Source organism: Semicossyphus pulcher, unplaced genomic scaffold (genome assembly GCF_022749685.1).
Source record: "Semicossyphus pulcher isolate SPU_LCO1_2020_fin unplaced genomic scaffold, fSemPul1.0.p SCAF_13, whole genome shotgun sequence".
Classification (NCBI taxonomy): Eukaryota; Metazoa; Chordata; class Actinopteri; order Labriformes; family Labridae; genus Semicossyphus; species Semicossyphus pulcher.
In genome coordinates this window covers 10,717,662-10,745,014 of record NW_027211637.1, presented here as the reverse complement: position 1 = coordinate 10,745,014, position 27,353 = coordinate 10,717,662, and the positions used below count along the sequence as shown (strand labels likewise).

At 38.8% G+C, this 27,353-nt stretch overlaps 1 protein-coding gene across 1 annotated transcript; it reads left to right on the top strand.

Moving 5' to 3' along the window:
• Window positions 1–277: 277 nt before the first annotated feature.
• On the top strand, window positions 278–21,891 carry gabrd (gamma-aminobutyric acid type A receptor subunit delta). The gene is made up of 9 exons (XM_069659707.1): window positions 278–661; window positions 10,317–10,432; window positions 11,929–11,996; window positions 13,139–13,359; window positions 15,940–16,022; window positions 17,205–17,342; window positions 17,774–17,929; window positions 20,005–20,216; window positions 20,845–21,891. The coding sequence occupies exons 1-9, from the start codon at window positions 594–596 to the stop codon at window positions 21,166–21,168; spliced, it is 1,386 nt and encodes a 461-aa protein (XP_069515808.1). The 5' UTR covers window positions 278–593; the 3' UTR covers window positions 21,169–21,891.
• Window positions 21,892–27,353: the final 5,462 nt, after the last annotated feature.

Below are 27,353 nucleotides of genomic sequence, written 5' to 3'. Positions count from 1 at the left end.
ATAGTCTGGCTTAGTTTTTTGCCACATTACTGATAAACAACTTTATTCGTGTAGTAACCTTAAAGAGAGGATTGGAATGTGTCAACAATTACATAATGTAATGAAGGGTATGTTCGTGACAAGCTTCCCATCCCCCCTCCCCCTTCCCCCGCCTTCTGAGGCCAGATTGAATCTGACGTTTAGAGGCCAAGCATGGGAGGGATCGCCAGATTAGTGATTCTCTCTCTCTCTCTCTCTCTCTCTCTCCCCATCCCCATCCCTCTCCCTCTTTCTCTCTCTTTCTGCTTGGATGCTGGAGGACAGGCAACGGCGCGGCAGCAGCGGTGGATCGGGTCGTTGGTTTGCGGTCGAACAGGGAGTTTAACTCGGTACGCTCCCGGACACGGAGGGATTGGTTAACTGATCATGGGGTCATCGTCACCACGATCCTCAGCATCTTCAGCGGCATCAGCACCACACTTTTCTTTCTTGATGGCAGCGCCGGATCACGACGAGAGCACACTAAAATAAAACTCTGTGGCTTTGTCGTCGATTACCATCCCAGGAAACTTATCTTGATATTTTTTTCTATCAATTACCAAAAAGCGTATAGAATGGAGATCCCAAATTACGTGCTGTCAAGTCTTTTTCTGCTATTCGTTGGAGGGGACATTTTCACCAGGTGAGATCAGCCTTGCTATAGATTGCCTCTTGCAGGTGCCTTCATATTATGTCGCTCTCAGGGCAATGCGAAGTTGGATACCATTGAATTAGATTTTAAGAGATAGAAAAAAAAAACAATTTAGGATAATATAATTAGGACTGCATTAAGCCTATCTATCTCTAAATCAGGAAACCATCAGGCAGTCAACAACCAACATCACCAGATTTACATTTTAGCCTACTAGAGAGAATGAAACACTAGTTACAGCTTTAATATCTCCAGTCAGCATGCCTCCTGTTCATCACCTGCTACGACTTCTTCGACACATGATTAATATTAGTGTACAAAAGGCTTACGGCTTTAGTTTAAGTTTCTTTGCTTCCTACCTATAAATGTGATTGGAGGTTAAATAATGTCACCCTCCTCTAGGCCCGTCTGATCAATGTCAAATAGCAGATGGTGACATGATGCTCGTGGCTTAGAACAGGCAGGCACAGTAGGCCTACATTTTATGCAGAGCAGTAGGCTACGTTTACATACCAGAGAAGAGGATGTTCAGCTTGGAGAGCTTAACAGATGGAAGGCTTCCATCAGAAATATAGCATTGGTTTCAGGATTGATGTACGGATATTCAACTAAGGATGTAAGATGATATTTTGTAGACAATAAGAAAACTGAGCTCTTAAGCTAAGAAAACCTCATGTCAGTGAAAGCGCAGTCCCTTTTTTATTGTTTTTTTTGTTTTTTTTTGTTTCACTTTGTAATTTAATGCAGCTATGACCGCTGCTTGTGTTTATTCTCCAGATAAATTACCTTCTTTCTCAGATCTCTTGAATACAAATCAGTGTGCTTTTGTCAGCTGCATAGGCCAGGTGTGTTAAGTGATTTAAACTTTATATTTATGTTTATAATGCTTTAAGGTCTACAGTACATTAATCTCTGTGCAGTCAAAATACCCCTATGCTCTTTCTCATCATAAGCCATTACCAGCAGCCCATTCTTAGCATAACCAACATCTACTACTGAGGACCCAGTTTCCCAGTTTAAGTTTCCCACAGCTCATGCTGAAAAGTGTCACAACTGAAAGGGGCAAAGAGTAGAGCTGCTTAAGCTTATGGTAAAATTTAGGCTAAAGGCTTCCATTGTCCCTCTTGGCTTTTCACCAGCAGAGGGAGTAATGGCTATTATAATTCGATTTTCCTCCCTCTAATCACTATTGTTATTATTTTATTCACAGTACAATACAGAGTGTAGGCTTTTCTCACATCTCATTATTTGATAACCTTCTCTCTCTTTCTCTCTCTCTCTGACTCTAACATGCACCTACCCGTTGCTGTTTTCCCTTTGGTGGTTGGAAGTTGCAAACTACTTCCTTTCCTTGCTCCCCTCTAATCAGAACTACTCCAGTTTTGTTATTAGCTCAGTCCTTCTCCATTTCACAAAGGTTACTTAGCTAAGTTATTCCTCGCTGTCTGTGGTTGTGGCATCATTTTCATAGGATTTTTTTTTCCAGGTGGGGTTTTACTTACCCCTCATTCTACCAAACACAGTTGTCATCTAACTGATAATGTTATATCTGACAGTCCTACCTCTTTGCTCATATACAGTAGGTTGCATGTGCAAGCAGCTTACAACCCATATGATTGGTCTGGTTCAATGTTTCCCAAAGCAATGAATCAAATGTATTATTTTAGTTTCAGTGTACAAGAGTGAGGGTATCATGGAGATTGAAATTTTTGTTGGACGATCAATAACTGTGACCCTAAGTGACTCATAACATTTACACAATTACAGATGGATCCATCCATCCATCCATCCCTTATCTATACCTCTTATCCTGTTCAGGGTCACAGGGGGGCTGGAGCAGAGGCAGGGTACACTCAGGACTGTGTGCAAGTCAGTAACTTATTAAAGATCTAAAAAAAAAAAAATGATTGTCTAGATTTTCAGTTCCTTTAAATGACAATTAGAGCCAGACATTTTTAGATTGATTGGCTCGTTGGTTTAGCCATGATAACCATACAGTAGATATTAAACGATAAGGCCAGCAGGGAATACAGTAGCGAGGTAGTTTTCTTGTGGGTTTGGCTCCTGGCATCCTGAGGCTGACTGAAGGTGGGTGCTGACTGATGCTCGACCTCCCTCTGGCTCCTCTCCCATCCCTGCTGTGTCTTCAATAAGTCCCTGTCCAAACAGCTTTAAACACTCTGGCATCAAACTCAGCCAGCATCCACACAGGGTAGAGTCAGCAAATAAAACAGCTAGCTGCACCGCTAACTGAGCTCACTACCTTACAGCAGTTACAGTCAGTAACTGGGCTTGTGTGCCTGTGACTTTGCATGCAGCATGGTTGCTGTTAATTAATTTTATATTATTTTTGGCTTTCTGCGGCATACTTTTTATCTTTTGCAGAATGTCTTCTAAAGGAAAATCTTTTGGGCAGTCGCCGCACAATTGCTCTTGTGGGCCAATGACTATTCTTGGCAAAACACAACAAAAGAAAATTAACAAATTTATATACAGATCAATTTTAATTATCTGAGTTAACAGTAATTCTGTAGTATTCAAGTATTTAGTCCATAATTACTTTCTATCCTGATACCAATAAAATAATTCTGCTAGTTTTCCAGTAGTAAACTTGTAAAGCAGCTGCACAGAATGACTCAAAATGTATTGCTTGATAACACAGTCCATCAGGATTTAGTCCATCCTTTTAGATTGTCAGTCTAAATGTCATGGTTCATTGTTGTTGTCCTTTAGATAGATAGATGAGATAGAAGATAGAAGATATTAAAGATCATGATTGCAGGCAAATAGCAGAATCTCTACATTTTCTGAAGCTAGGGACAAAAAAGAGGTGTTGCATTAAGAATTAACACTGTTAACTGAGTTAACTGATGCTGGCCATCTTGAATTGATGTCCATGCAAGTGGCAAATTCCTTTAACATAAAAAGACAATTGAAACCTCTTTGCCATATAATTTTGGCAACAGGAATCAAAGGAAAGGTATGAATGAGAAACTCATTGGGCCTCATTCACTAATATCTGCGCAGAAATGTTCTTACTCTCCGCAAAAAATAAGTACTTGTGCAAAATCACCGTTGGATTTATGACGCGTGCGTACCGGCCAATTTTGTTCTCACCACCGTGCGTATCTTAGTAAATCAGAACCATTCTAAATTGACAGGTGCGTGTCCGCGATCTGCAATCAGCATACTGCCACGCCTCTATTTCTCTATATATGGACATCTGTTTGGTGCCGCACGAAGAGAGCGGTGTTACGGAGAAGCTGAAAGAACATGAAAGATGGCCCCAAAAGGAAAAAAGATTTCACATCAGTAGAAATAGAAACAATTGTAACAAAAGTGTTACATTTCAATATGAACATTTTTAAATGGTCTACTATGGTCTACTCTATTGTTAACATAATAAACTAACTCAACTGCTATAATTGAAGATTTTAATTATATGACAATAAGTTATGAGGATGACACGGCATTTACGGTCCATACATTAGTAAATTCAATTATTGTTGTCTATTAAAGCCTTTTTTTTCAATAAATGAAGTTTTAATATAGTATGCATTTAGTTAAAAGGGTGTGTGTTAACATTTCCTAGGACATTTCTTTCATCATTTGTGCGTACGCATGGTCTGAGGGAGTTCTAAATTTGTTTGCAGAGTACGAAGAAATTTAGGTAAGAACAAATTAATGAATCCAAGATTTGTGCGTCAAACGTGTGTACGCACAGTTCAAGCACAGATTAGTGCGTACGCACTGTTCGTAAATGAGGCCCATTGTCTCCAGAGTTCCCAGAAATATTACAACATTAAAAACATACCATATCATCCACAAAGCAGTCTGGGACTGGAACTATTGTTGGTATCTAGAAACATGGACATTAGCTTGCATTTTGTATGTAGTTTAACAGCACTGTGCTTGACCTCCGCATAAGGCACTACACTCTGCACACTTTCTTGCAGTTAGAGGAAAGTACACTTTTTTACAATGTGAATGCAGCTGAAGGATGGATAATTTGTGTTTGTAATTTGTAGATACACACAAGGGCTGCACAGTGGAGCTGTGGCTAGCGCTGTAGCCTTTACAGCTAGAAGGTTCCTGGTTCAAAATCCGGGTTCGGACATAGGTGGCCTTTCTGTGTGTTGGTTGCATGGTTTGGTTTATTCTCCCCGTGTATGCGTGGGTTCGCTCTGGGTACTCCTGCTTCCCACAGTCCAAAGACATGCTTGTTAATTGGTGTCTCTAAAATGCCTGTAGGTGTGAGTGTGAGCCACTGACGGACGACACGTCTCCATCTGCTCTCATTGTATAAAATTGAAGCCAAAATAGGCCCTGTGACGAGTAGTGCCATCTTGTGATGGTGAAGTCATTTGGAACCAGAATTGCACTGTAGAGATTGGCGGGTGGAGCCACCGTAGCCACTTCTGCTAACCAAAACACACACTTAAATTACGGGAAAAAACAATAAAGATCCCGCAAGTCAGCATATTTCACAGCAGAACAACTTCTTTGTGTTGGTCTGAAGCTTGCGTTCACATATCAAAACTTCAGAGACTGTAGTGATTGTTTTAGTTATGTTTCTTCTCACCGTTCCTCCTCTACTTTGCTAATTCAGAACTTATTGGCTGCAGGAGCTGTATTTGTCAACAGAGCTGTCAATCATCCTTTTTACAGCATCAAATAACTAATTAAAAAGAAAATTGGCAAAACACTTGGGCATAAATCTGCATGATAAGAACTAACTATGACAGAAACCATGTTTGACAAAAATGTATTTAGCGTGTATTTTGATTGTTATAGTTTGACTCATGTCCCTTCTGAAAACATGGAGTAGGCAGGTTTTATGACCTATACTGCAGCCAGTCAGCAGGGGGCGCTCGAAATGTTTTGGTTTCACTGTTAGGGTGCTGTCATGTCGTCCATCTTTTTATACAGTCTATGGCCCAATCCCAATCTCTCCACACAGGGACTTTGAGGTGCGTTCACGGTAAGTGCGTGAGTGCTTAGTGCTATCCCACTGTCAGATCAGCAAGTGTGTCAGGGCTCTGATGCGGACTTTACAACGCCAAACTAGGGACTTTCCGTGAGTCCGCATATCTACAGACTATCCTGTTGCACTTTCCCAGGGTTCAAAGCGAACTTGGTGACATATACAAACGTGATTGTCCAGCCCCCCACTAAATGTAAACAAATGTTCTTACATTGAAGTAGTATTCAATGGCCCAATCCCTATCTCCAACCTAAAGCCTAAGGACTGATCACTCACAGACTTTAATGGCATCAGGCGTGCGGTGCGTGAGTGCGTGAGTCGGTGAGGGTTTGAGAACTACATAAAAATGCGGAATGGGACAAACTATCAGGGCATCACACGTTGCCTGGAAACCAGATGGGCCATTAAATTTAATAAGAAAAAAAGCCTACCTGCAGCATATGTATTTGTGTGTCTTACAGTGTTTACATATTTTAAGATAAGATCAGCTAAGCTTTATTTAACAAACTATCAAAAGTCAGAAAGTCATTAATATTAATTATTTACAAATATTTAATTGTTGAAACTTACAGATAAACATATCTGCGGTTCCCATCACTGTCCACGCTCGCATTGTTTACATTTGTTTACATTTAGTGGGGGACCAGGACAATCGCGTTCGGATACGTCACTAAGTTTGCTATGAACTCTGGGTAAGTCCCACAGGAAAGTCTACAGATATGCGGACTCACGGAAAGTCCGTAATTTGGCGTTGAAAAGTCCGCATCAGAGCCCTCATGAACTCTGTGATCTGACAGTGGGACAGCACTAAGCACTCACACACTCACCAGGAATGCGCCTCAAATTCTGTGAGTCCGTGAGTGTGGAGATTGGGATTGGGCCAATAAAGATAAAGATATTCTGAATTCCTGTCCCAAGTATGAGATCCAAAAGCCCTGGATTTTACCTTTCCCATAATGCAACCATATATATATTTTTTAATTAGACTACTGGTATATGCCCATCTTTAAAACTCTACACATCTACTGGGGCCACTGGCCTCCGACCACTGTGGCTCAGTGGTCGGAGGTTCGATCCCCAGCTCCCTCAAGCTACATGTCGACGTGTCCTTGGGCAAGACACAGTGTACAAACTGAACCCCAAATTGCTCCCGGTGGCATAGCCAACGGGTATGAATGTGATATCTGATTGACAGTTGGGCACTTTACGTAGCAGCCTCTGCCATCAGTGTGTGAATGGGTGAATGTGACATGTAGTGTAAAAGCAGCATTGAGTGTTCGCAAAGACTAGAAGAAAAAGCATGTCTGCTAAGGTGCGTTTTTAGCCTTTGGTGATAGATGGGTATTGACTCTGCTGTCTTGACTTCAAAAGGGATCCCATTTCCTCACTGTGGAACCAGAACAGAAAAGAGCCTGGAACGACTGAGCTGTCTTAGTGGTGGAACGGCTAAACTACCAGATGCAAAGAGGCGCAGAGGTCAGGTTGCATAGTGGGGTTAGACCAGGGCGTGGATTTTGGAAGGAGCACCACCAGGTAGAAAGTGCAGTGAACTTTGAGAAGTGCATGTGTGTGTGTGTGTGTGTGTGTGTGTGTGTTTGTGTGTGATTAACACATCGGTTAGACATCAGTTAGAGGTTTAGGTATGTCACCAATGGGACCTCAAATTTACGCGTCTTAAATTATTGTCGATCTGTTTGCTGAATAAATATAGAGTACACATACACACGCACACACACTGTCAATTCAATGGAGCTGCTGCCTGATGATATGCACTACTTATCAAACACATTAAACAGGATATCCCTGAGTGAGAGTTAGGGGACTGGCGTTCAGGTGTCAGTATTCAGCAGTGTCGGAATATAAAACAAACTAGGCTAGTTAGTGTGTGTTGAACATTACAATCACACAAAGAGGCCATCATTTTGAGTGAGGCTGCTGCTCTTTGTCTTTCTTCTACTCGTCTCCTCTCCCCATCTGTTTAATGTTAGCTCATAAACAGACGGGTGCAAATCCATGGCTCAAGAGAAATGTATTATGGAAGTGAAATACAGAAGGAAAAGAAGCGTCTGGAAATACACTGTCAACTGTGTGTCATAAAATGAAAGGTGAGAAAATAGAGAGGGGTAAGTGTTTGGTGAATCTCACTAGAGAGCTATCAAATGCCCAACCCCATACTTGCCTTTTAATAGCATACAGTTATATTTCCTTCACCTAAGAGAGTTGCATGTGAGCTGGGTTTCTGTTACTTTTATGGTCAAAGAAATGCTAAATCTGGATATTCCGGATATCCAGAAATAATTGCTTTTATGTTCCTCACAAACATCTATTTAAAGAGCCCCCCCAAAAAAATTTGGGTCAGCTCTTTAGAGATCAGTATTCTATTGAACCAATAATCTGTGATATTTAATAAATTCCCATACACAAGGTTTTAGAAGTTATTGATTGAATCATGGATAAAAGATATAGCCAAGCGATAAAAACTTCACCTTCCTTTTTTAGATTTACATTTTCTTGTGAGCAGAAAATGACACTATTCTGATGCGTTGGAAATAATTAAGAAGACAATCGATGTACTATGTCATTGTTTTATAAAGTGGTTAAAAAAAACTAGCCTATAAAGACAGCTCCTACTAAACTTGTTCTTGGTAATAGAAACTGCATGTTTTTAAAGGTAAAGTCAAACATCACGGTTCAGGGATTGAAACATTAAGTAATAAAATCACAGTGAAACCAATTGATCTAAATAGACACATGATGTAACAAGTTCCTGAAAATTAATATTACATTAGAATAAATGTAGTAAATGACACAAACACACACTTCCACTCACTGTCTCATCCCTCCACAAGAGAAGTCCTGCTTGACCTTGGTGTGTTAATAGATTTCTTGTAGCAAAAGCTTTTCATTTCCAGATTTAGAAACTGCCAATTAGTGAGAAAATCCAGGAGTCACATAGTGATTAATTAATTCACTCCGCGCTCCCATTTTTGTCAGCCAAGACAGTGACTGTCAGACTAAAAATAGATCTGCCACAATGAAACTTAGGAAAAGCTGACATCATGGAATAAATAATGTTTTTGTTTCTGCAGATATTCAGTGTTATAAATTGATTTGAGTTTTCCATGTAGCTGTAGATGAATGGTTTTCTCATAGGTGGTCACTGACTAGCATTTCTTTGTCAAAAATAACAAAACAAAACAAAACAAAATAACACCTTTGATCAAGTTTCTATGGTCCATTCCCCTGTTGATCCCACCACCAGCCTTGTGACAGACTGGACATGACATCCATTCAGCCTCGAACAGTTTATTTATTGTTCAGTTACTTCTTTTAATTACATTGTCCATTAAGAAAATTTGATTATTTACCACAACGTGCACATGCTATATTTTGACAAAGCTCCACCAGAATTCAATGACAGCCTATTATTGAAAATTGTCATGTCAGGTAGCTGATTTTAGTAAATACACAAAGGTCCACACTGTTATATATCTGAATGTCATCAGTATATCTGCATTGTATCCTGCTCCCTCTTTTAGAAAGCACAACTGCCACCTGGTGGTGTCTGAGCTGTGTTACTCTTGTTGAATCCTGCATGGAGGTAGTGGCTGTCAATGTTTGCTCTGGGCCACCGTAGCTTTATTAAATTGATTAAAATATTAAGGAACAATAAAAGCAGAGTGTACAAACTGAAAACTACATAGCCTGCTTTATACTGATTAAACTTTGCAAATCAATAATATGGTATTATATATTATATAATAATATAGATTATATAAATGCATACATTTTACCCTATTTTTGTTGCAAGTTGAAGAGAGTTAGCATATTTTGAAATTAAAACATGGGAAAAATATATAATACTTGCATTTATAGTATATGGCAGTGAAAACAATCCACCAAAAGAAAAAGCACATATGTATTTTGTTAAGGTCCTCAGTCATCCAGGTCATGGTAATCCATAACTTACTCCAAAAGGCAAGTGGACTTGGTTGAGGTTCCTCAGAACTGAAGGCCCTTTGATGAGAGGTGAAACATCTTCAAGAACTTCAACCAAGTCCATTTGCCTTTTGGATTAAGCTTTGAATATGTACCTTGCAGTTCTTTCCCTTTAGTATAATTTAAGCTACACAATACACATTCCAGATTTTGTTTTCAGGAATTGCTGCAGATTCAAACAGAGCTTAAAGGAGAGTCATTACTGGACAGGAATTTGTCAAGAGGACTAAGTCATGATTAAAAAAGCTAATGTTGCATGCAACATTGCTAACATTTTTACCATAAGACGTTTTTTGGTTATTTTGCGTCACTGTTGTGTTGACAGATGACTGTCTGGCCCCAAATTGGCCAAACATATAAATACAGAAAGAAATTGTGCAGCTTTAAAGAATAATTTCAAGGGCTCATGCAATTCTTTTTTAAAGATGATGTAACGTAGGACAAGGAAGCTTTTGAGCAATCCCCTTTTCTACAGCAAAGTAAGTACTAAAGTTCTCAATCACTCTTATTTTGGACCAACAGCTATACTGACTCACATTTAGATGTTTGTTTTTATCTCTGTATGTTTCTGACCGTATCTGAGGTTCTGTCAAGCTTTCCTGCAGACAAATGGTGTGATAGATGAACGCTGAATGATGCTGTGTCTGCTGTTATCTCCTTTAGGGCCATGGTGAGTGACATTGGGGACTATGTAGGTACCGACATTGAAATATCCTGGTTACCTAATCTGGATGATTTAATGAAGGGCTATGCCAGAAATTTTCGCCCTGGGATAGGAGGTGAGTATGAGATCTACTGCTTGTGGTGTTGGGTTGCATTTCATCCCATCACATTTACAGCCATCCTTAGCATTACCCATCCAAAGTTACAACATTTCATTTTCCAATTCCATTATCCTGAGAGGTGTCTTTGTTTTATATTTTCATTTAAGACATCAGACTAACGTTGTATTTAGATAATGTAAATATCTGCTTTAACTCTTCAGTTATGGAATAATTTTTTTTAAACACAAAGAGACATTTAGCTTTGCTGGGAGGATTATAGAGGACAATGCCCGTCAAGGAGAAAAGGTAGATGGGTGGTGAAAAAAATAAGCACCACTCTGGAGAATCGGCTAAGAATGGCTGCAAGATGTGAAGAATCCAACAACCACATTGATAGATTTCTCAATCTCACAGCTTAACTCAGCTGAGTAAAGGTGAAAATGTGAAGCAGGAGCATTCGCTATCACCACATGTCCCTCTGTGTACATCATGCCAACACGGACCATCATACAACACCATCATGTGATGATTGCATTTCTATTGATGTTACATTATAATGACCACTAAGGAATCGTGTCATGTTATTTGGAATAATTCCCATCATTCAACTCACATATAGTATTAAAGTATTGAGTAATGTGTGTGAGCAACAGTACGGTGTCTTATACATTTTTTAATGCTACTATAATTGCATAATATGAAGTGTATGAAACATTATTAAAACCACATTAACATTTACTTATTTACAGTTTTGTTGTGGTGTGATGCAAACTTTACTTTTATGTTATTAGTAGACATACCTTTGTAAATAGTGAATCTATCACAAATGTGTTATTAAACTTGGCACCTCCACTGTAGGGCACTATGAAAAACATAATATTCTCTTATTATTTCATCAGGTAACCACCTCTTAAATCTCCCCTGCTGATCTTGGCATACAATAAACAGCTCATTGTGACACCAAATACCACTGTATGTCCAATAGAATAGAATTAGCTAGAAATTGTAGTTGATGGTGTTGAATGGGGGGAATGAATAGTAATGCATGATTCCTTAATGTTCTGTATAAATAGCCTTTTCGTTCTACATAAGTGAGCTCCCCTGTAGGTTCTGCCCTCCAGCATCCAATCACCTAGCCACACTCCATGCTAATCACATGGCAAACTGTTGAGTAAAAGATGCAACAGTGTGTGTGTGTGTGTGTGTGTGTGTGTGTGTGTGTGTGTGAGAATGTTGGCAGAAGCTCAATATGTGCGAGTCGATGAAAGCTCAGTGTGGATTATGAATGCCCACAGTTTGATGTGCCACTTTACTTGGTTTAACTGGATAATGCTTAGTTTCTATGCACTGTGGGAGTGTTGGAGATGTAGGATGAATGAAGGTGGGAGGAAAACAGATGGGTGATGGAGTGAGGGAGGGACTGATCATAAATGGCAGTAAAGCTGTGTGTGGGTGTTTTTCCACCGTGGAGGGGTTAGGTTTGCTTTCTTTTCTCAATTCTCCCCCCATAGGTCCACCAGTGAATGTGGCCATGGCTATTGAAGTGGCCAGCATTGACCACATCTCTGAGGCAAACATGGTAAAGTATATTTTTACTATCTCATTCCTTCTACAGTGAGATTCTCTGTCATCCATATTGCACCAAAGATTTGCTATTTGCATAATCCTGATATATCCTGCTTGAGTGTTTGTAAGTACTCATGAAGTTAAAGTTGTAATCTCAAAGATCTCAGTTTTGTTCTCTTTGGCGGCACCTAGGGAGATAAATGGTAATTGCGGGAGCACACTTCCCAGATATCCAGACAGTGTTGCATGTGTGACTTCCATGGCTGGCTCCGGTTGTAACTCTTGATTTTCCTTGCTGACGGTCGCTTTTCTTTTTAGACTGTTTGCCTTCATCTGAGTGTGAAATTTGTTTCTTTTTCTTTGGATTTTCACTTATTTTTATAAGTTGTATCTGTAGTCATTGATCTTTATTTTTTTCAGCCACAGTCGATTACTGTTTACTCACAACACTTGCAGAGACAGGAAAAGCAGCCGCTTAGCTCTGCCTATCCTCTCTGACCCCCTCAGACCACTGGCAACCACTGCTGAGTGATAGAAAACGCGTCACTAACTGGGCGCTGCTTGTAATTTTTTCGGCGAAAGTCGCCACCGACACCCAGTCCATGATACTGCAACTGCAAAGATATCAGTTGGCCATAGGCTCAATCACCATTGTTTTGCCTCATTCGGCGATAGTCACTTAACAGACTTTTATTTAAATGAAAATCTTCGAGATTATATCTTTAAATATTTATAGTAAAAGAAATACAGTATTGGATGACAACTCTGGTCTATATAGAAAGATTCTAGAGATTTTAGTTTATGTACTTAAAATCTGTAATATAATTGACAGCCAATGAGAAATAAATAATTGAATCAAATTTTTTATTACAAGGTGATCGATTTCTACCATATTTCAGTAATCAAAGAGGCAATGAGGCAAAGAGGAAGCAATGTACTTAAGCACTCTCAGGGTCTCTGTAATTACGTGAACTTCAAAGATTTGTCTTGTGTTTTTATGAGCCAAACACTGAATTCTACACTTCCTATGGTAAAACATAATGCATAATAGATAGTTGACAAAACTTCTCCAAGGCCACCCAAGACCTCATTTACATGGTTTTTGACAGGATGTGTTGTACTTATATGTGGCTATGTGTTTGTTGTTCCTGGCAGGAATACACCATGACTGTATTCCTGCGGCAGAGCTGGCATGATGACCGTCTGTCCTACAATCACACCAACAAGACGCTGGGGTTGGATAGTCGATTTGTGGACAAGCTGTGGCTTCCTGACACTTTTATTGTCAACGCCAAATCTGCTTGGTTCCACGATGTCACAGTGGAGAACAAGTTGATCCGCCTGCAGCCCAATGGAGTCATTCTATACAGCAGCCGGTATGCACACATATATTGTCCTCAACACTAGAGATGGCAGTTATGAGTCTTTGAAGAGAGATCTTCAAATCTCGTTCAGCTGCAAGATTAGTTCATGAAACTCGTTCAATAAGTTGTTTAGTGACATTTCCAGTTTACTCATAACAACAAGGAAACAATTCACTCAACTCCTGTCTCACTGTCACTCATTTATGAACGCTGACGGCTACCATTGCATTCACTGGTCTTCTTGTAAAATCATCACAATATAACGGTTACTTGGCCCAAGTTATCCATTACAAATCCTTCTGACATTATAATGTCTTAATAAGTAAACATAATTTAGTTTATGTTCATCTGTCACTGGTTTAAACATCTGTGAATTGACTTTGTATGCACTACTGAAATACTTCCACCCCACGTTCGTAAATTGGGTGGTATCGTTCACGTGGACCATTCTTGTTCAGTGGACAAGTGAGTGAGTGAGTGAGTAAGGGAGAGAGAGAGAGAGAGAGAGAGAGAGACAGACACATTGAGTCAAGTGATGTGTTCCCTAGTTCCCCTGACATGGTCAATTGATAAATACAGCTCTCCTCCAAAAGGCTATTGGCGCGCACTTACATCAATCATTGGACATTAACATCAAACGAGAGAAAATTTTATGAACGGCAGGAACGAATCAATGCATGGAATTTAATGGATAATTCAATTCACTAAAAAGATTAGTTTTTTTGAACGAATTGTTCATGACCGAAACATATCTTAGACTCAGACATTAATACCAGTAAGACTTTTTATCACAGTATGTATCACAGTGCTCTGATGTTGACATTATCTTTAATAGCCACTTTTCCACAAAGAGTACCTAGGTTTTCCCAGAAGAAATTTTTTAAAATGCGAAAAGAAATCCTCCAGACCATTTTTGTCTGCATTTCCACTGACGCGAAGTGATGATGAGGCAAATTAGACTGCTGACGTGTGATAAAGCCACACTGTTTTAAACAGGTTTGCGTTACACTAATGCATTTATCATAAATAAATAACTAACTAAATAAGTACTTGTATTAAATATAATAATTATGTATATAATAATATATAAATATAATAAATATAAATAATATAGCATGTTCTCTCTGTGCATGCGTGGTGTCCCTCTGGCTACTCTGGCTTCCTCCCACAATCCAAAAACATGTGCATGAGGTTAAATGGTAGCTAGGTAGGTGTGAGTGTGAGCGTGAAAGATTGTCTGTCTCTATGTATCAGCCCTGTGATTGACTGGGCGACCTGCCCAGGGTGTATCCTGGCTCCCGCACAGTGACAGCTGGGATAGGCTCCAGTCCCCTGATGTGTTACTTTGTAACTTGTCACCTGCAAATCAGCCCTAAGACTATACACTACTATCTACCCATTTTTAATATAAATGCATGGTATGGCAACATATCCAGACAGACAACTACATGCTCCTCTACCAGTCCTCTAAATGCTGCGGGTACTCAACCAGTCCATCCCTCAAGTCCCTTCACTTTTGGAAAATACTACCCCTGGAGCAGCAGGCTTGTGGAGGTATATTTTTAGACACTGGTCCCTGTGGTTGAAATGCACAGATGCCCCTCCAACTGTCCATAGTCCCTGGGAAAGTTCCTGTGGTTGAGACACAGCTTTTAAGTTCTTGCTTGTTTTACTTTGGCTATGATTTCTTTTTAAACAGATGCCTTCAGAAACCTCAGCCATTTAGGAGCACATACATCTCTTTTTTTTTTTTCTGTTCTGGGAATAAAAATCTCTCACTATCCATGCTATGATCTGAGAGTGCACTCTTTTCTCTGTGGTAATTTCATAAGCCTCAGAAAACTCATACACACTGGTGTGGTTGTTGTAGATGGGGGGTGGGAGGAATATGGAAATGTGAAGGTAAAAGTAAAGGGTTTTCCCTATTGGCAGGACGGCATTGTTTGTTACTGCCTTCCCAAACTGCAACAAATTAAAAAATTATGTATATAATGGTTTTGTAAAAGAGGTCACTACCTAGAACTGGACTACTTGACCCCATCCATTAGACAGATATAATTCCTTTCACTCCTTTTTATTTTCAATCTCAGAAGTCAAGCGTTTTCACATAAGATTTTCATCTTATATGATTGTCTTCAAAGTTCTTAGCTGCGTTTTATACCTCGCATTTTTATTTTTATTTTATGCTGTATTTACTGACATGCTATTTTGTCTTTGTACTGCTGAAACACCCAAATTTCCCCCCTAGGGATCAATAAAGGATTCTCTTATCTTATCTTACTTTTTTTTTAAATCAGCTGACGTGCTTCTTAGATAACAATAGAAAATGTTGTCGTCACTGGAAAGACAGCATATCTGAATGGGGGTAAACTCAAATATGAACCATAAGGTAAACTATGTTGGTCTCCTCCTCCTCTTTTACATCGCTGACAGAGAGTCTAGACTTGTCCCAACAAGTCATTGGCCATGCAGATTCGTTTGTTGTTCGTTTTACGGAAAATACACTGTCCTAGTTAAGTTTAAGTGTAAGAGTTAACTGTTATGGTGAAAATTAACTTTTAAATTAACGGGCTGTTATTTGTTTTTTTCAAGAATTACTTCAACGGTCGCATGTGATATGGACCTGACCAAGTATCCCATGGATGAGCAGGAGTGTATGCTGGACCTGGAAAGCTGTAAGTTGGAATTCACATACTGCCCTAAAGTCCTCTAGCAAAAATGACTAGTTACATACTTTCACATTACCTTTCGGACAACCCCTATACAACCCCTTTCCTAATCTGCTTTCCCTATTAGCAGGATGGCATTTTTTTTACTTTCTTCCCAAACTGCAACGAATGACAAAACATGACTTATATGAAGGTTTCGTAAAAGAGGTCACTCCCTAAGACTACTCAACCCCCATCCATTATACAGATATAATTATAACTTTGTGCGATTGTGGGGCGACTGTGGCTCAGTGGTAGAGTTGGTCGTCTTTCAATCGGAAAGTTGGCAGTTTGATCCCCAGGGCCCGGTTGTTCAAAAGGTTTAATCCATAAAAGAATTATCCAGATTTAGTAATCCACTGTTTTTTCTATCCAGCATCAGGTAATCCGGCTTACTTTTATCCCGGTTGTTCAAATAAAACTTGATAGGATCAACCTTATCCAGATACTGACTTTCAAGGATGACCAAATCTGGATTACAGGAGCTCTGAATGGGTCTACATACTACATACTTTGTTCACCGGGGGCACCAAAATCCACACAAAACAAAAGCTCCTGACAGTTGCTAGTATATTGATATTTTATGATGGATGTTGATGCTATTTAGCAAAATATTTTATGGGGAATAATAAACTATTTTGTTCTACCTCATCTGCTACAACCCAACTGATGTTTTTTTCTGGATAAAAGCCAAGATTGGATTACCTGATCTTATTCGATTACATAATTCTTTTTTTCCTTTGAACAACCGGTTTCAAGATTTGGGCACTTTAGGTAGCAGACTCTGCCATCAGTGTATGAATGTGTGCATGAATGGGTGACATGTTGTGTAAAAGCATTTTGAGTGGTTGCAAGACTAGAAAAGTGCTATACTGTATAAGTACAGTCCATTTACAATTCCATTTACAAAATCAAATCAAGTTTTGCTGCATCAATTTATCTCCATGTATTCATTGCAAAAGTAAAGTGACATCAAGGAAACTTAACATTTAATTTGTTTTGTAGAACTATCTGTATTTAATTTCAGGCTTTCCATAATTAGGCTGTGCTTACAATCTCACACGAACAAACATAAACAAATTCACATACACATTCAAGATACAAGATTCAAGACACATTTACACAACCATTTACTTTTTTGTCTTCTAGATGGTTACTCCTCAGAGGACATTGTGTATCACTGGTCCGAGAGTCAGAGACACATCCATGGCCTAGACAAACTGGAGCTCTCGCAGTTCACCATCACAGATTATCGGTTTGTCACTGAAATGATGAACTTTAAATCAGGTGAGAATCTATCTTTTTGTCCTTTGTTTGTTTTCATTTGTCAATTTAGTGCCAGCACAGCCAGTTTGAAAGCCCCCTGCGTGGTTCTTATTTGTTTTCTATGCATTATCTACTATTTTGAGATTTAGGACTGGACTTGACTCTGACATTGAAGCCTACACATTCTTTTTGAAGCATTTTTTCCCCCATATAACTTGAAGCATCTCTGTGGTTATATTCAATGCATAAAAGGAATGGATCAAGTCAGGCTTGCTGCTGAGCCAGGCAGGAAGTTTAGGAGATGAGAGGAGTTGCCACTGAGAAAGTGTAGTTTGCAATAGTAATGTATGTCTTGCATCTTGAGTCTGTGTAGAACAATTGGTCATGTAATAATGGATAATTAGCATCTTCAGCAAAGCAAATTAACTCATTGCCTGTTTTCTACTTCCCAGCGGGAAGATTCCCCAGGCTCAGTCTTCGCTTTCAGCTGAGACGTAATCGAGGCGTCTACATCATACAATCATATATGCCTTCAATTTTACTGGTCGCAATGTCCTGGGTGTCCTTTTGGATCAGCCAATCAGCAGTCCCTGCTCGTGTATCCTTAGGTATGTAGTCGTTTAATTTTTAATTCTAAAATAAAGATTTAAAAATGAAAATTTAATCAACATCATGTTCTTTTATCTGTAGAATGGTTAACTATTTACTGTGTAACACTTTCTTGTAATTAGATATTTTGCTCTTGAATTTCCACATTAGGGTTGTGGAAAAAATGAAGGATTTCGTCCCCATAAAATATTTCACCTATTTTGCCTTTTTCTTTTTTAACCTGATCTTGTCCGATTACATAATCCTTTTTTTCTTTTGAACAACCCGTTTTCAAGAGTTGATCCAATCCAATAGCTTTAATCTGATCAAATAACCTTTGAACAACCGGGCCCTGGTGACACCTCATGGAAGAAGTCAAAATGGTTTCTACTTGAGTAATTTTTTGGCAGTCATGTGCAATACGCAGCTTTAAGTACAAATTCATAATTTGTGGCACCAGTGAAAAGCTCATTAAAAGTCCAAAATATAAAAGCTATATCTTCCAGGGAGCACTGTATCCTGTAAAATTTAAATTTCATGCATGGCGATATGGGCATGAGACACTGGTATTTAATGTATGGAATGGAATGATTTGGCTTGACATCTTACCAGATGTTTCTTAGTCTCACTGCTCTGGTGCAAAATACTACCAAGGCAACTTACAGCAAAAAAACAGCAAAGATGTTCCCTTCTAGTATTATAAATCTAATGTACTTTAGTTTAAGCATAGCAATGATCATCCTAATCACAATGATCGGTTTGAGGCCACAGAATTGATCATCCGGACAATTGAATTTTACATAAAAAAGGAGGGCTGAATCTCACTCCTTGTCCCTTTTGACTCCGTTAGAGTCAGAATAGCTGCAAAGATAAATTGTGTGGGGTCTAGAGATCCAGACACCAGTCTGCATTTTGTTGAATTAATAATCAAATATAAGTGGCTTTTATACTTCAATTTCAAACCCGTTACTCTTGTTAATCTTTAGACACATTACTTGAACAGTAACACATTTGTAGTCCACTAATTTATTACAGTCTGAATCAAGATAAAATAGTTAAATCAGTCAGTAATCCAGTTAACTTTAATAAGTATGTGTTGTCTTGAAAAAAGGCCCAAGTTTAATCTTTGTAGGATGTGATATAAGCTAGTTCCAAAAACAGAGTCAAAGTTCTACCATTGACAGGACTGCCATCTAGTGACCAGGAGAAAGATCTTTACTTCACTATTATACAATGCTTAACCATCAACCAACCAATACCATAGAAGTGATAGTAGTCAGACTTATAGTAGTGGTATTGGTAAAGTTAAAGATTAAGATTTCTGGTTTTATTGTTAAAAGAAATCTCTCTGAAACGATTCGTGTCATAAAATGAGCTCGTATAAACTATGTTATTGTTGTCATCATTTTATTTCTAGTATTGTAGTTACCCTTTTTTAAATAATAAAGAATACTTATTGAATGATGTTATCAAAGTATAGAGTTTTGATAATGTGTGGGATTATTTTGATTTATTTTACATATAAGCTGATAGTACAAGTGTATTATTGATTGGTTATAGCATGTAAAGTATGTGGCTGTTGCAGGTAAAATATCAAATTATTTAATTCAAAAAGTAAAAGACGGCAGTTACATGCTCCATCACACAGTGAACTTAATTTTTGGTTTCCATTTGCTGTTCAGTTCCCTTTTTATTTTTCCTATTTCCTATTCCTATTGTTCAATTTTCTTTTTTACATACCTTGCAACTGTGGTGTGACCCATTGGCTTGCTATTTATAAGCCTCTAGTTGTCATTTTAGTTGTCCCCAAATTTATTTTCAACAGGATTAGAACTTATTTGGACAAAGGGGATGGAGCTGTAGAGGAGTGAGGTGTAACCAAATACTTTGTTTATAAAAGCTATGCAGTTATAGTCATTGCCCATAATTCATTGGCTGGCTTATTTGATAATTAACGAGCAATGTATGGCGAGCACAGCTACTGATTTGTAACATAAGTTTAGCAGAGCTTTATCTGACTTCAACTAAGACTGACCAGGATTCATCTTGTGCAGCACCTGTATTATATTTACTTGTGCTTGTGTTCTTACCACAGGGATCACAACTGTTCTCACCATGACCACACTGATGGTAAGCGCCCGCTCCTCCCTGCCGAGAGCATCAGCCATCAAGGCGTTAGACGTCTACTTCTGGATCTGTTATGTGTTTGTGTTCGCTGCACTCATTGAGTATGCCTTTGCACACTACAACGCTGACTACAGGCTCAAAGAAAAGGCCAAGGTAAAGGCCAACAAGCTCAGCTCCGAGGTGAGGAAATAATTCCCGTCTTGTACTCCCAAAACCAAAGCAAACCAAAGCATTTATCCTACTGTCCTTCAACAAGAAAAAAAAATTATTTTGGACATTATGGAAAACGTCAAGATACTTAACATACTTTGAGATAAAATAAAACATCTTACCACTGTGCAAATTCCCAAATTTGAATAAACCATCCATGTTTAAATATCAAGTCTTGGGGACTTCATAATGCTCTATGCAGATCCTGACCGCAATCTTGCATAATCAAAATATGTAATGTATTTTAAAAATATGCGATACCGCCTCAGGCTTAATGTTTTTATGGTAAAATTACAAATGTCATGAATATCATGATTGAGAATTAAATAAGGAACAATAGAATATAACTAATGATTATTTAGTGAAGACAAAGGTTTATGCATTCCAAAAGTATGCATTCCAAAAAATGCAGTCTAAATTATTTCCCCCTCTTTTTTAGTAGTGGTTCCTTGTTTTTCTGTGTTCCAAACAACTGGTTCACTAGTTTTTCTAATATTTGCCTGATTTGTCAAATATTTGATGCTGACTCATTCAAAACTCCACTTTACCTGATTGGGCCTCAGAAAATTCTTACTTTTCTCTCTCTGTCTCCCTACAGTCCATTGTGAAGAATGGCAAACAAGCTATGGTTCTGTTTTCCCTCTCTGTTACTGGCATGAACCAGAGCGTGATGATTTCAAACCGCCATGGGCGGGCCCAGCGTTCCAGCAGTGAAATCCCTGGGGAGGGTGGCAGCGAGGAGACCGAGCCAAGGAGGAGAAGGTCCAGGCAGGCGGAGGAGACTAAGGAGGAAAAGAAGTGCTGTTCCAAATGTGTCTGCAAGCCGATTGATGCCGACACAATCGACATATATGCCAGGGCTGTGTTTCCTTTTACTTTCGCTGTGGTGAACGTGATCTACTGGGTGGCCTACACCATGTGAAAAGGAGGCAGGAGGTCTGTGCATATGGCTGCCACCTAGGGCTGTATATAAGACACTGCTGGAGCTGTGCAGCTACAATGCTGGCGGACTGATGCAGCTGAAATTAACTTTAGGCCTCAGTTAGAAAACAAAATGTCAGAAGAAATGTGTAAAGATGAAAAGTGTTACAGCCTGTGAATAAGGAAATGGTAATTAATGGAAGTAGTTGAGTGTTAAAAGTGGAAACATGACTTTATTAATTTAAATACAAATACAGAAATGTTTTGTATGAAGGAAAAGGGCTGTGTTGCCTGTTACATGTTTATGTATACAGTGGATCCAGTTCAAACAACAATTTAGATTTACATAATGTTATAAACTCTACAAAGGACATAATGGCAAATCATCCTGCCTAAAGTTCTGACCACAAGCTTACATTTTGAGAAGAAAAATACATACATTCTGCTTAACTTACTTTAAGACACAATCTGGAATGACCATTGTTGTTATTGTTATCTCAAACTGAAAGCGCCGCCCAGACTAGAGAATAACAAGATGAGGTGTACTACTATTCTGCATGGCTCATATCTCACCCGTTTCCCCTACCATCACCACCCCCTTTTTCCTCTTTGTCCTTTGGTCCTCCACCCTTTTTTTCCCAATTGATTTTTTGTTTAGGGCACAGCCTGGAATGTCTTATCTCCTTCTGCCTGTTTCCTCACCATTAAAGGACTTCATCCACTACCTCTATGTGTCTCTTGCCTGGCCTCAAATCTCAATCAAATCAATGATTGAGTATTAGCAGTGAATAGCATTTCAATAAGAATTATTTAAAAAATGACTTAAATATCAAGCTTACTGAGGTCAAGAATTGTGCTCCTTTGTGTGAGCTGGGATTTGATTTCAGAAAATGTAGGGATTAGAGACAACCACCTCACTGTTAGATTAAACATTACAGCATTGCCTTTATGGTAATCACTGCATTCTCTTGGTGTCTCACAGGTATCTTGTGTAACAGCTTTGTTTACCATAGTTCAAGCAGTTAGTTAGTTAGTAAAGTCTGAAGCCAACATCTAACAACTATATTTCCGTCGGGCAAACCTTAAGAAAGGAGCCTTAAAGAGTTTTTTAAGCAAATTTTAATGTAGTTCTTAAAAGAATGATACATACAGTTCTTGGCAATAAGACCCCATTCAAGTTTATCCTTTTAAGTCAATGGTAGGAGGAGTGGAGGTGAATGGGGTGAACAAGGATTTTGTCACTTTGCTGAAATGACAACTGACAACAGCAGAGGGGGACAGTTTGAACTTTGACCATGATGAGAACCAAATGTGTTCAACAAGCCATATTATATGTCTGAACAACACAAACACAGCCAAGAGGTTCAGTGACTTAATTGGCTATGCTGATGTCTAAGCTAGCATTATCCAACTTTCACTTAAAGTGACCACACCCATAACCATAACTTTAGGCTTCATATAATTAAAAAAGGGTGAATATCAACACATTAACCTATAGAGATTAGCTATAGAGACCAAAACCATTTTTCTACCAGGCAGCATGTTTTTTTCTGTTGGACTTTTAATATAAGGCCTAATTTGGATTATTTGGCTTTGGGAGCCAGCCTCAAGTGGACACTGGAGACCTCTCATTTCATTTGTTAAATTTTCAAGTGGTGTTATTAAGAAGTGCAGCTCAAAGTGCCTCTGAACCTGTTTGTTTACTAATCATGCAATGGCAGTTAGGGCAGAAGGAATCAGATCGGTGGAAGCCATCTTGGTTGTTTAGAAACAAAATGCTTCAATCATCATATCCAAACCACATGGTATAAATGGTTGTGATTGGCCCAGCCTGAGCCAGGTTGGCTTGAAATCAGTCTGAGCAGGAAGGGGACCAGGAACATTTTCCATCTACCACTTTATCACTACTCTTCCTGCCCCAGAGAGCAGAGGACAGAACCCAACTGTATGGTAAATTACAGATAAAATTATATCTAATAATTGCCATGAGTTATGTCATGAGTTTGGTTTTGTATTGAATTTATATTATTGTTAAGACATAATTTACTATTAACTTTGCCACTTTGTCTCTCGGGTTGATCTACTTCTGGCCTTTGTGTTTTTTGCCGCTTGTTTGATTTTGTGCCCTGCCCTTATTGTTTTCACCTGCTCCTTGATTGTCTCATCTGTGCTTGATTACCCTCACCTCCCCAGTGTATTCTTCCCCTGTGCCAGTTTTGCCACTTTTGTCAACCTTTGTCCAATCTTTTGTGAACTTTCTGCAACCCTGCTCCTGTGTAGATTTTCCTTTCCAAAATGTATTCAAAAATAGAAAAAACACCGCTCATCCAATATCAAACTTGATGGAGGTGCTGGAGCTAAAAGTAGTAAATTAATGAGAAAAGCATCTACACTCTGAAATCTGTGCAATAATCATATGTGTGCAAAATTGATAAAATTAACTCTACTATGCTGTTAGGCCCACAGAGTGCACTGGAGACACTTTTGTGGTGATGATAAAGATTCCCCAGGGCTGTGGGTTTGGATCTGTGTACTGAACTTAGTCAAGCATTACAGACCAACCCAAAAAATGGGTACAAATATATACTAACCACTCCAGGGGTTCATTAAACCGTTGTTTCATCGATTGGGGCATTGATTCCTTGGCCTGTAAAGAATATTCCCCTTATTGAATTTGGAGCAGAAGGATCCCTTGGTGCATAATGGTAGGAGGACTGAAGGTAAACAGGATGAATGAGGATTTTGTCACTTTGGTGAATGCAATGTAATTAACTCATATAGATTTCCCTGTGCTTTTGGATCTATATGTGCTGAATCTGGTCAAGCAGACCAGCCCAACCAATGGGTACAAATACATACTAACCACTCTGGGGTTTACCAGAGTCATTGTTTTCTGTGTTTGCAGGGATCTGGCGATATTTTTTTACTGTCAGATCCCTTTTTAAAACTTGTTTAATTACAAAAGGAAATTGGAGTAGAAAAGGAGTAGCAGATTAGCCTAAGTTCGAGAATGTTGGTATTTTTGGCTGACCGCCGGGGTTAGCCCTACACGTGGGTCTGTATGTGACTGACTGAGTAACTGACTGAGTGAGTGAGTGAGTGACGGTACTTTCACAGCTGTAGAGAGAGAGAGCTGCGACTTCACAATGGAGGATAATGGAGCATATTGGACCTCCACTGACGTGACTCTCTGTCTGTACGGCTCTGGATACTTTGTTCGGGGAGTAAGCGGGGCTGCTCCTCCGCAGCTCACACATGCTTTCAAATACATTGTCATTGGCCTCATAAGGACAGCCCTTGTAACACATCGCCCACAAAAGCGCACATTGACCTGATGCAGTCAGACACATATTACCTTTCCCTTATCATATTATTTGAAAAATAATATGGATATTGGCTAATACAATTAACACCAGGCAAGAGGGCTCTGATGGTCAGTTACCTTTTGAGATCTCTATGTGCACGTGCCAGAGAGTTTGATTGATGATTAATAATATCTATAGTTTAATTTTCATTCTAAAGCCTCTTTAAGGAGTTAAATAATGATTTTGGTTACTGCCAGGATTTACTGTAATGAGGTGCTTTGCATTGACAATTTATAGTTGAATGTGGGCATACAGAGGATGAATTAACTACATGTGCACATTTCCAAGTGGACTGTGATTTATAAATAGTCGTATTGATTCTACGAACATGGTTTGTTTAGTCACTTGTCCTTTTTCTCCTTTAATCCTCATTCCGATGCATACCAGTAACATACCAATAAACCCAAAAGTGATTTCTCAGGGGGCCATTAGCGTCTCCATTCTATCTTGTTGCTCCATGTTTTTGTATGTTCATAGGCCAGGGAACAAGTCTGTTATCAGTGTTAGCTGTACTGGCAGGATAGGCATGGGTGGGAACAGGGCAGGGATAATCTCTGAACAGGGAGCTGGCTTCTTCTCAAGAGATAACTATTTTTTGGGCCGGGAGCGATGACCAATTGCAATGAAGATGTGGGCCGGAGGCTGGGGAACCATTATCTTTACAATAGCTCAGAGGGGATAGATACGCATAGACATTTAGAGACACACATATGCAACACACTGCAGCTCACTGATACTGTACTCTGGTGGACTTGAACAGGAGTCACACCACACTGAGCATATATACACCTCCCCACTCACAAACACACATACCTCTGTCAGGCCTGAGTGAGGGGGGTGGCTGTCAGTTAAAGTACAGGTCTAGTCTCTCTGTGTTGCTTTTCTGGTACTTTCATTTTCTCCTGCAGTCTGCATCATCTGCAAACTTTGGAAAATACACTGAAGAAATTAATCTCAACGAGGAATCCAGCTAATTCTTTTGGTATGTACTGCATTCAACAGCACCATATATATTTCAAGAATGTTGTTAGGGCATATTTGTATTCAAACTACAATATAAAACACTCAGGCACAGCAGATAACAGATTAGTGTTACAAAACATAGGCTTCCATTCCAAGAGTGTTTACTGATGCTTTACAGATCAGTAAAAATCAAATGATAGCAAAAGATTTAGGTTGCTTCTTATAAAATCTATAATGCTAATCTTCCCTTTCATTGTCTTTTTAGCTCTTTGATTCATCAGTAATTCAGTAATACCCCTCCAATAAAATGTTGGACAATTAAGCATTTGCAACTGCAGAACTGATGGACTTTTGTATACAGTTTCTACCCACAATAAGTCACTTACTTTTGCTCATTGCTTATTAATGACTAACAACCATTAATCTATTTCTAATGAAAACCATTTTTTTCCTCCATATTTCCTGTATGCATTCTTGTTGGTTTTAACCCTGTTTCCTAGATACACAATTATCCAGTATATTTTGATTGATGTGAGATTGAGTTACTGGTGTTGTTGAGCCATGAAGGAGGGGCCAACTTTGGTTGTTGTGCGTATAAACCAGAACTGACTAATTCTAACTCTGATAACTGTAGCAACCTGGCTACCCAAAAGTTGTTAAGGAAATTGTCTATATCTGATCTCTACGGCATTAGTAGATGATGAAACAATCACTAATACAGTCACCAATCACAAACCCTCAATAAAGGATGTCTTACAAAACATGACATACATTTTGGTTCCTTTTTGATGACAGTATTAATACATACCACCAGGAAACATAAGGAAACATAAAGAGGGATATGACTTGGGTTATATGGTATGCATCTTTAAATTATAGGCAACAAGGATGGCCCCATTTTGGCACCACTTAAAAGTTATCAAGCCATCACAATAATCCACAAAGATCCAGGGATCAGCCATGAGCAAACTCTTGTAAAGCCTCCTGAAGCCCTTTAATATTGACTGCAAACCAGTTTCTCTTGCTTACTAATCACTGCTTGCTTTGACTTTTCCCAAAAAACGTTTTATCCTGCTGATTAATTAAAAACAGAAACTGTTCCACTGACATCTTGCAATAGTTATTGATGATGAAATCTGAACTTGAACAATGTATAATGATACTGAGTGTTACATACATTTTTACAATTTGTTCATGGCTGGTTTGGTTTATGGCAGCCTTACACTGACCACTCTGTATGAGTTTATTGCAAAATGCAAAACATGTAATCAACTTTTGATGCTTGTCCAGTCTTTTCTCTACAAAAAACCTTTATTGTTCCACATTAAGTTGTTGCAATAAAACAATAGTAAAACTGTGTTCCCAAACAACAAAAAGCAGTCCACAGTTTCAGCTTTAGAGACACTGTTCACAGAGGTTTGAAGGGTACAGTAGTTCTCCCTTATATGTTTGTTTTTTTGTCTTGGCAATCTTATAATCAGTTTAAATTTCCTGAAATTGCTGACTCATAATGTTATATTTATTGACATCCACTCCCATGTATGCTGTATAAGCTTTTTGCCAAAATGCTTAATTAACGTAAAGGTCAGCAACCTTTCTAGACTGATCTGTTCTTAGAAAAACATGGTACAGAAATTGAATTTTCCCAATAGCGACTTATTGTGGGGAATTATTATGCTCCCTGATTGGACTGTAAATCAGTAACATCAGTCGTTCAGGAGTACCATCAACTAGTAATTATACTGTAAATTAAGAAAAGAGGAAGATAAAAGGGGAAATGTATTTGTAGGTAGACTAAACTCAGGCTGCATACTTAGTTTTGAATTTTTTGTTCTATCCAGGTTTCCCTGGGTACACA

Excerpts from the sequence above, each read along its gene's own strand:
- gabrd (XM_069659707.1), top strand. The coding sequence starts at position 594 with ATGGAGATCCCAAATTACGTGCTGTCAAGTCTTTTTCTGCTATTCGTT. Across the intron at positions 10,433-11,928 it reads TTTTCGCCCTGGGATAGGAG|GTCCACCAGTGAATGTGGCC; the intron begins GTGAGTATGAGA and ends CTCCCCCCATAG. Across the intron at positions 13,360-15,939 it reads GTCATTCTATACAGCAGCCG|AATTACTTCAACGGTCGCAT; the intron begins GTATGCACACAT and ends GTTTTTTTCAAG.